This window comes from Eleginops maclovinus, chromosome 23, assembly GCF_036324505.1.
Source record: "Eleginops maclovinus isolate JMC-PN-2008 ecotype Puerto Natales chromosome 23, JC_Emac_rtc_rv5, whole genome shotgun sequence".
In the NCBI taxonomy this organism is placed as follows: Eukaryota; Metazoa; Chordata; class Actinopteri; order Perciformes; family Eleginopidae; genus Eleginops; species Eleginops maclovinus.
In genome coordinates this window covers 15,149,662-15,159,205 of record NC_086371.1, presented here as the reverse complement: position 1 = coordinate 15,159,205, position 9,544 = coordinate 15,149,662, and the positions used below count along the sequence as shown (strand labels likewise).

Here is a 9,544-nt window from a genome sequence, read left to right as displayed (position 1 = left end):
CAACTCAAACTACCAATGGGGCCAATTGTTTGCCTCCCTAAAAGTTGCACGTTCAACTGGTTGAGATGCGCCCGCCCTGCTGACCACGTGGGAGGCTGCAGATTGACAGCTGAGAGACTGAGGGCTGGGCACCTCAGCACTGTACGGTTTAGTCCATGGTGCTTTTTTTTCTTCCAAAAACAAATGCAGAATTTTAGGTAGTAAGGGTAATGTGCCTTGTTTTGTGATATACTGAAATGTATAACAAAAATATATCTATATATTGTTAATGACATTTCTTATCAAACAAACGGTTACTGTTTTCAATAACTGACCCCAGTAACTTTATGGTAGTGTAGTCGCTTTATATTGTAAGAAAGAAGCATCTGGAGCATAGCCTATGATCCTCTTCAGAAAACGTCCACAGAGAAGGACGTTAACCATCAATTTAAATCTCTATCTAGAAAGGTAAATGAGAATACTGTAGATTCGTTTTTGTATGTGTGATAGTTTGGATTATATTTCAGCTGGCAGTAGCTCAGTCCCTAGGCATTTGACTGAACCGGAGGTTCGCCGTATCAGAAGGCTACGCAGTGTACTGGTACTCGGAGGAGCAAGGTCGCATCACTGCTACTAACACTAATACGGGTTAAATGCGAAGGCTAAATTCGCTGTGCTGTGCGGTTACCGTGTGTGACGGTTGTTCTTTTGCACTTTACAATGTCCACTCGTTCATGTACCCAATGCCGACTTCGTGCAATTATCGGTTTGACATTAGTGCAGCCACAATTTGGAAAGCATCTTTTCGTTCAACTTCAAAATAAGTGGTGCAGAGTACAATGTTAATATCATTAAGCATTTCAGTATATGCGTTTACATGACCATGTTGCCCATCAGTTACTTCTGGCGGGACCCTTGCAGTAGTCTACAAGCTGTGTACTGCCGACTGGTGGTTAAATGGAGCTACTGCAACTGAACATCCCAATCACTGCACACGAGACACATAACTGTCATCTATTCACGTTTATTGAGAAAACAAATGTACACAATACTGCAAAAGTCAGTGAAATATCAATAATAAATTGTATGTACAAGGATTTTCTGCCTGCAATAGTTTTTATACATCCAGTGCTGAATAAATTACTACTGGTAAGACTGATGCGGGGTATTCTCAATCTGGTACATTCCCCATCACTCACTTCACCATGCAGAAAAAGACAATGGACTCAGTTGGACTTTAATTAAATTACAATAGCAAATAAATATAAATCAATTGGGGAATTCCTTACGTCAAAAATGACCACAGATGATAACAAGAGGTTGTTGATGAGTGAGAGTCAGAAGCACACTGGCGTAGGACAGGACAGAGCAGAGCAGTGGACTGATACAGTCAGTGAGGCTAGACCTCTCCTGGAGAGGCAGGAAGTAGAGGCTGGCACCATGATAAATGTCATGGTGCCGGCCAGGCCCTGACCAAGGTCACAGGTCAGGGGATCAAGTCTTTTTTGCAGCTGCTGCTGGTGCTTCTGCGGCTGCTCTTGCTGCTGCTGCTGCTGCTCTTGCGGTAGCAGGAGAAGAAGGGATGTCGCAGGGCCTGCTCCAGACTGAGGCGCGTCGCTGGGTCATACTCCATCATTTTCTCTATGAGGTCAAACAGCTGGTGGTGGTCTTCGCCCTTAGACAGCATGTAGTTCTGATGAGACAGAAAAAAACAACAAAGTAGTAACAATTAGTCTTTAAAAACTAAACAAAGGATCCTGATTTGTTTCCCAAGCTTCAGAAACAAAAAGGCAACTCACATATATGCAATTCAAATTGAGTAACCATATAATTGTCAAAATGGTTCCATTTATAATATAAATTTAGTTAAATATTGATATTCTTAGTCATAATAACAAAATACATTATCTGCATCATTTACACATCCTGTTGTCCTCCACGTATTATACATGTGAACTACATGCAGCATGTCCCGGGTGGACACCGACAGGTTCTGTCTTACCTTGAGGGGTTTGCAGTGTTTCTTGACGTATCTCCCAGAAGAGCTGTGTGGATCCCAGTCAAGCTTGCACCGATGGACATAGCGCCGCTTCCTGTACAACACACAAAGATAACACAATTTATATTAGTTGGAAACATTGATTTTATTCTGTTTGCATTTCATGTTCAGGAACATGGTAAAGAGATCAGAATATAAAATCCACATACTTTGTTTTCTGCATGAGTTTTGTTGGGATGGGGCCCAGGACTCGCTCCATCATAGCGAGATGTTCTTTACTGTCATGAGTCTGAAGGAGAAAACAATGATGCCATGGTAAATTACAGTGCTAATACTCCTAACCTACCATACTGTTATTATAGTTGCATTTTGAACAAACACAACTTGTTTAAACCCACAGCATTACATGTTGCTGTTATTTTACCTTTTATAGAGTATTTATTTATGATAATCAAACGCTAGCTGTAGTTTGTTTCTTGTCTGATGTGAGACTCACACACCCAATATACAGCATGACAGTATTTTTTAATTTAAATTAAACAATAGCCTTGTTTTACACGAGTGACTGTGTAGACAATCTTATAAATATGTTCCCAATGCTTACTTGTAATACTTATTTCAAGCATTTTCCCATGGGTCTTACCTGGAAGAGAGTAGAGCCAAGGTAGTACTCAATGAGTATGCAGCCTACACTCCAGACATCACAGGAATGGTCCCAGCCCAGATCTGAAGAAGATAATGTTCACTGAATAAGACACGTCTCTGCCGAGGGATCTGTATAAGATGCGTTAAATACAGCCACATACCTAAAATGACTTCAGGAGCACGGTAGTGACGTGTCGACACCACAGAGGTGTGGTGCTCATGCTCATATGTGGCGTTACCAAAGTCCACAATCTTCACATCTGGGTTCTTTAATGTCCTTTCATCCCGTTTCTGAGCACAAAACAAATCATGGTAGTATAACAGCTGCACAAAATGACAGAAGGCAGCAGGCATGACTTTTCTGAAGATCCTTACCATGTCAGGGTTGTACTCCATATTATAGTCTGAATCAATGAAGAGAATATTCTCAGGCTTCAGGTCTGTGTGAGTCAGCTTGTTTTTATGTAGAACTGAAAGACAAGAACACACACATTAAAACCAATCCTTGTTTTTAAACTGTCTTTTTACAAATGTGCCCGTCACTCACATTGCACAGCTCTGATGATCTGGTACGCCATGTGCCTGATGTGTTCAATGGGGAAAGGCTGGAAATTGTTTTCCTTGAGGAAATCGTAGGTGCTGAGGCCAAGCAGCTCAAAGGCAATACACACGTGCCCGTGGTAGTCAAACCAGTCCAGTATGTGTACACAAGCACTGAAGAGGAGGAGAGGACATGCAGAGTCAGTTTCTTGTGGGGCAAATTCAAAAAATACGTTGACATGTGTTGACCACAGGGTGGTGATCTGGTTTAGTGGTGTGACTTACTATCTCTTATCCAAATCGAGGGACTTCAACTGTTCAAGCACCTCTACTTCAGACATAGCTGCCTCACGGTAGCGGTCTATGTTTTTAATGATCTTCAGAGCCACTCGAGCTCCATCACTGGAAACACACAACAGACTTTTAATATCACATTTGTGAGAAAGAGGGATTCTTTTTTTTATTTTAATTGAACTGTAAGGGAATTTTCTTACTTAGAGTGATCAATGCATTCGACGACCTTCCCAAAGGCACCTTCTCCTAGAGTACACACAATCTCATCTACAGAAAATAGAAAGTTGAAGTTAGAACCACAGAACAGAAAAGGTGAAGCACTGCTTTTGGCTGTTGCACTGCCTGATGTTTCATTGCTCTGTTTAGCTACACTTCTATAAACAGGCATCGAACACTGGACTGCAACTCAATGCTAAATATGTTACACTGACAAGCAGTATTTAAAAAAAGTATTAAGTCTACTGGCCCAAATACAACAGCCTCTAAAGTAATGTTTAGAAATGAAAACCAGACAACAAGAGAGTGAGAGACACAAAGTCTGAACAACAGTAGAAAAAAAAGGTATATATTCTATACATCTCGCTCTCAGCATGTCTCCACTGTGATAGATGAGGTGACCCTCGTCATCATCCTTAACACTCCTGGATCTTTTCCTGCTCCTGCGCTGTTGGCTCCTCCTCTGCACCCGGAACCGCCATCACATCAATAACCCATCAGTCAGCCAGCACCAGGCCACCACAATGCGACATCGTCATTCATTCAACCAGGCCAAGGGGGGGAGGTGTAGGGATGGATAGATTCGGCCCGTTCAGTAACACCGCCAGGCGAATGGACGGGAGGACGGAGCAGCAAATTCAAATTCAGCCCCGTCAGAGAAATTGGGCGGCAGCCACCACATAGTGTGTGTTACAGAAGAAAAACATGGCAACAAGATTTTCAGATGAGAGACTTTCTCAGAGTATTACAGAAAAAACTGAACTTGATTGATGACAGTCTATCTACATGTAGCTCTCTGTAACTCTTCCCAAACATCATTCTTTACCATCACGTCCTATTACTGAAAACTAAGATTTAAGCACAAAAACAGGGTCCATTTTTTCTCTAGTAAATCTTTTAACACTCACAATGTCTTACTTGCTGAGCACCTACTGGTCATTATTGAAAATCATGCATAAATAGTGAAGAGTTGGATACACAGAGACAAAGAGAAAGGTGTTAGGCATTGGCTTAACACCAGTGATGGCCCATTTGATTTGGTGGAAAAGACAGGAGAGGGGAGTAGCGGGGAGAAGGATCTTCCCATACCGTGGAGGACCTGTGGCGAGAGGGGCTTCGCCTGCGCCCTCGGTCTCTGTGCCTGTGGCTGCTTCGCCTGCTGCGACCGCTGCGACCACTACGACCACTGCGCCCGGACGACTTGCTGTAGTGGTGCCAGTCACGCTCTCTGTCCTTGCAGGTTGCTTCACGACTGTCTTCCTCACAGGCCATGCCAAAACTGTGATCCTGTGTGGTTCTTTCCCGTGAATCCAGCCTATGGTTTAGACTACGGGTCTCCAAGTAATGCCTGCAGTCAAACAAAAAAGAAGGACAAAAACAAGTCAAACACACGAACCAGAAAGTCAGGTCAGAAACAGCGTGGTTCCCCGTCTGTGATCGCGCTCTCAAATGAAGTCTGCGTTTGACGGTGCTAATAGTCTGCCAATTGCTTGACACTCTATCCTCTTAGACTTTTATGTCACATTTGTAATTAGCAACATGCTGATTTGCAGCCACCAAATACCCAACATTCTGTTCAATGAGAGGCTATGGTTCAGAAACGATGTTCTTTAGATAGTGCTTTTTGTGGTATGCTATGTCAACATGTGATGGAACAGGCGGTATTAACATTTGTACAGCCATGTCATTGGCAACTGTAAGCATTCCTTCCTTAAATCTTGTTCACCCTGAAAGGCCACGTTTGCTGACAGTGAGGAAAGGAAAGATGCTGATAGCTTTTCACCACGACCCGCTGTGCAATACGATCTGTGATCCTGCACCTGCATACCTACTCTACAAGTGAACTGTGTTGTACTATATTTATCCAAGGCCTGGGAAATGTGTTGTTTAGCTTATAAAATATAACTTTTCCCATTACCTACCAACAGTTCCTTACCAATATTTCTGACTGAAGTTAATCCTAGTGTTTGCTTATTACGGATGTGTCTGCTTAGAATGTTTGCAATTGCTTTGAACACACCCACCCAGCAGCCCATGTTAGCACATTAGCATCTAAAAAAGATCAGAAACCCATAGAGCCCTGGCACCCTGCTGGTGTCAGTTGTCTTCCAGGAAGAAGTCTGCCTCCCTACAGAATTAAAATTAGAGTAGATCTGGAAACATCTACCCATAGACCAACAAAAAAAGAGGATTACAAAACATTAAGATTGCAAACTGAGGGCAAAGGGATTCTTGTTTTAAGTGCATCTGACATTGAATTCAAAAAACTAAAAGTTGTGGATATGCAAGAGCTGTGGTCTACAATGTAAATGCACTCTTCAATAAGGAACCCAGGTGGAAATTGTAGTATATTTAACACTTAACCTGTCTCCTGGAGCATTACTGGATAGAATGATATACTGTTCTCTTCAGGAAAATAGGTGCTTTAAGAAACCAAAGCCAAAAATCAAAGTTTTAAAATTTAAATAGGGTCTTTTACACAAGAAATACTGAAATATATTTACCCGTCATAGGTTCGGTGGTGAAGTTGAGTTCTTCTTGACTTATTTTCTCTTTCACTGCTATGGGAATACTGTTTCTTTCGCTTGCGACACTCCATTCTCTCCTCCCAGCTATACTCATCAAGCCAGACACCTGGGGAGCGCATTCGCTTACACTGGTGCATCTGAAAGACATGGAAAATAGGTTATAAATCACTGTATTGGGGGATTGTTTCCGCAGATACTGCCCAAAAGTAAAACAACAATCAATTGCCTAGTATGCATTTTGTGGGAATGTAGCTAGATTCTCGCTGTATCTTCTCATATGTGAAAAAGTGGGCTCTTCGGTTCAGTACACGTGTGTACCGAAGTGTAGCTTACCAATATGTGACCTGCTCTATCGAAATCAGTCAGAAGTCGCAACGGCTCATTTCCAGATAGACGTGGATTTGAGAAAAAAACTTGGGTTCAGGTGTTTTGTCTAATTTTAAATAAACAAAGAATGGGCTTTCAGAATATGAAACTTTTTAATTCCAAATTCACATGATAAATATATTTTTGAAGCTTGTAAAGGGAAGGTGACAAGCCTCTGAACTCCCACTCGTTTATTCTGTAGGTGTCCTTTGACAAGCAGGCAGTCATACCATTAGCTAGAACTAGCTAGATCTGATCGATCGAATTATAAATCTGACGCGAGAGAGAGAGGGATCATTGATCCGAATCAGCTGCTGCTGACCGACAACACGCAGCTCCACCTGATCACCTGCAGCTCCGCCAAGCTACCGACCGCTGAGCGGAGCAAAACACACACTTCAAGTTAGACCATACACACATTGGTTATTGTTTCTAAGTAGATTGGATGTTGTTGTTTACCACATTATGAATCAAATAGTTGATCGGGTAACTTTCAGCCAAAATAAAAATACACCGTAAGTGCTCGTTCGTTTCAGCTCTAAAACTATCCCAGCAGAACCTTCTTCCATGATAATTGCGCAACGTTAGCAGGCTGAAAAACAAATACATCCGGCGCAGTGTTGACGTTAATAACAAGACTTGAAATACTAACGGATAAAGCGTTATATTGTACGTAGGTTGATCAAAACGCCAGAAGGGTAGTGTAAAACGAGGAAAGTTATAACTTGCGGCCGACGTAGGGCGATGTCAGGCCGTAGATATTCAGTTATCGTGCAGTTTCTTGAATAATTTTCTAATCTTAATCGATTGCTGAAACTACATATGGCAATTTGCATCTCAAAAGGAATCAACTACCTTTTGATATGTCTTTAATTGCTATGTTAACCAGTCGATTGTTTCGGGGTAAATAAAGCATCAAGTCGTCGAATGCTTGATGTTGATCCAAAGGCCCGTCGCGCAGGCTAACTAATGTTAGCTTTTAAAGTTTAGCCACAACAACATGCACGCGAAGACAATGAGCCTGCCATGAAATTCATACATTTTAATGTGACTACCAACAACCGATGTTTACTGTCAAAACTATAGTAAAGGCCACCGAAATATGCCTACTTAAAGTATTCGAATGAATACATTCTCAAAGCAAGCCACAGCTAATTAGCCAGAGAGAGATATGCCATGTTGGCCAGACTTCGAGCTTCGGAAAGCTAACTGGCTAACGTTGGCTAAAATGAAGGGAATGTTCCATGGATTAACTATAGGAAACATAATTAAGTGTCAGTTAACCATGATTCAAGAAGTGGACTTACCTGGTGTTTCAAATGATTAGATTTGAGAGTGTATATTAGGTTATGTTAAAAATGCGAACAAAGGATTAAAAAGGCTCCGACTAGCCGTCTTCAAAGATGGCGATCTTTGCCGGAATCCGATGGAACGTCGTCAAACAAATCCAATGACGCAATAGCAACGCCCACTTCTATGAAACATGTTTGTTTTTTGTCCTGAACATGACCTTACAGGTACAATCAAGCGGCACTTAATTAAATTCGAAGAAGCACAAAGTCAGTCACATTTTTTTTAATGTACAATATCCCCTGTTAAACATGACATGAACATGTACAATATCCACTTTTTAAAATGCAGTAATGTGTTCCATTCTCTGTTTTCTAGTTGATCGAGCAGAATATTTAGTTGGCCGCTTGTCTTATTATTGCTTTAACAGCCTACATAATTGTTTGTCTGTTTTACTTTAGCAGATATTGACATTATCTATGCCCACACTAGAAATATAAATACTGCTGCTGTTAAAAATACTATTGTGCATCAACTAAACACATTTGCAGGTTCTGTAAGTTAGATTGGAAAGGTTTGGATCAACTATTATATTTAAAATATGTCAAAAATAGTAGAACACTTTTTACAGTAACTTTGGCAGAGCTACACGACTAATTTAACTCGGACCCCACTTTTAAAACCAATGGAATAATCGGCTCATATAAACAACTTACCTTAGAGGCTAAACGCAGGGCAATACAACCCGCGATCCTTCGCTTTGAATTGTGGGAAAGATATGTCTGCGCCCTGTCTTCATCCTGACGACCAGCTCTCCTAAATGTGATTACGGACTTATTCAAATTGTAAACGATAAGCTCTAAATTAGGCACAGTGTAGATTGGTGTTTTGGTTAAAACATTAATCTGGAGATGTCGGAAAATACGCAGAATGACAGGGTTTCTGGAAATGTCCTCTCCAGAGCAGTTATTGCTGAAATGCTGGGGAAGAACTTCGACAAACTGCCTGACATTGATCAAAAGCTCTTTCTCTACGGACCCATGTATCTGGCAGGGAACGGGGGTCTTGCCGGACTGATATCTAACAGCTTGTTTCGCAGAGGCCTGAATGTCACACAGGCGGCCATCACATCAAGCCTGCCGCTGGTCGTGATGCCCTTCCTGACAACATATGCCCTTTACAGCGCTGCAGTGTCCGGCCCCCTGCTGTCCGGGGATCTTAATTGTCCCACCTGTGCCCTGATCCGAGGTGCACTTGTTGGTGTGGTCGGTGGTGGCCTGTATCCTATCCTCCTGGCTTTACCTGTGAACTTTGCGCTTGCATCCATGTACAAAACAGCACCGATGCCAGTGAAGGGCAACATGCTTAGGTTCTGGGTGGACCTCTCCAGACCGGTCTTCAGGAAAATGAGAGCGGTTATGCTGCTCCAGGCTGTCTTTGGCACCTACCTGGGCTCCAGGCACTTTGAAACGTACACCAAATTGGCGGGGATAACATTTGACCCAAAGAGAGAGGAACTCAAAGACTAACATGTAGTAAACCGGAAAATAAAAGAGTTTCCATTCCTTCTCAGCGCTTCTTGGTTTGTATGCTTATCAAATTCATCATCTCAAGGGGAATGTGCCTGAGATTTTTTCCCACCACAAATGAAATTATGTTTCCTTTCTAAAAATGGCCTGTATATCAA

At 42.0% G+C, this 9,544-nt stretch overlaps 2 protein-coding genes across 2 annotated transcripts; one reads left to right on the top strand and one right to left on the bottom strand.

Annotated features, from left to right (window-relative positions):
- Positions 1-987: 987 nt before the first annotated feature.
- clk4a (CDC-like kinase 4a) lies at positions 988-8,004 on the bottom strand. Its single transcript, XM_063877203.1, has 13 exons — positions 7,875-8,004; positions 6,178-6,338; positions 4,763-5,021; positions 4,034-4,136; positions 3,658-3,724; positions 3,449-3,565; positions 3,171-3,337; positions 2,999-3,093; positions 2,785-2,914; positions 2,622-2,704; positions 2,188-2,267; positions 1,982-2,072; positions 988-1,672 (listed from the first exon to the last, which is right to left on the bottom strand). Exons 2-13 carry the CDS (start codon positions 6,336-6,338, stop codon positions 1,466-1,468), a joined length of 1,560 nt encoding a protein of 519 aa, XP_063733273.1. The 5' UTR covers positions 7,875-8,004; the 3' UTR covers positions 988-1,465.
- Positions 8,005-8,590: 586 nt separating this feature from the next.
- tmem126a (transmembrane protein 126A) lies at positions 8,591-9,426 on the top strand. The gene has a single exon (XM_063876548.1). It carries the CDS (start codon positions 8,769-8,771, stop codon positions 9,384-9,386), a length of 618 nt encoding a protein of 205 aa, XP_063732618.1. The 5' UTR covers positions 8,591-8,768; the 3' UTR covers positions 9,387-9,426.
- Positions 9,427-9,544: the final 118 nt, after the last annotated feature.

What these genes read in the sequence shown, in the direction of transcription:
- clk4a (XM_063877203.1), bottom strand. Translation starts at nt 6,338, where the DNA reads ATGCACCAGTGTAAGCGAATGCGCTCCCCAGGTGTCTGGCTTGATGAG. An exon ending in GAATGCATTGATCACTCTAA is followed by an intron (nt 3,566 to 3,657) that starts GTAAGAAAATTC and finishes GTGTGTTTCCAG; the next exon opens with TGATGGAGCTCGAGTGGCTC. An exon ending in GATCATCAGAGCTGTGCAAT is followed by an intron (nt 3,094 to 3,170) that starts GTGAGTGACGGG and finishes CTTGTCTTTCAG; the next exon opens with TTCTACATAAAAACAAGCTG.
- tmem126a (XM_063876548.1), top strand. Translation starts at nt 8,769, where the DNA reads ATGTCGGAAAATACGCAGAATGACAGGGTTTCTGGAAATGTCCTCTCC.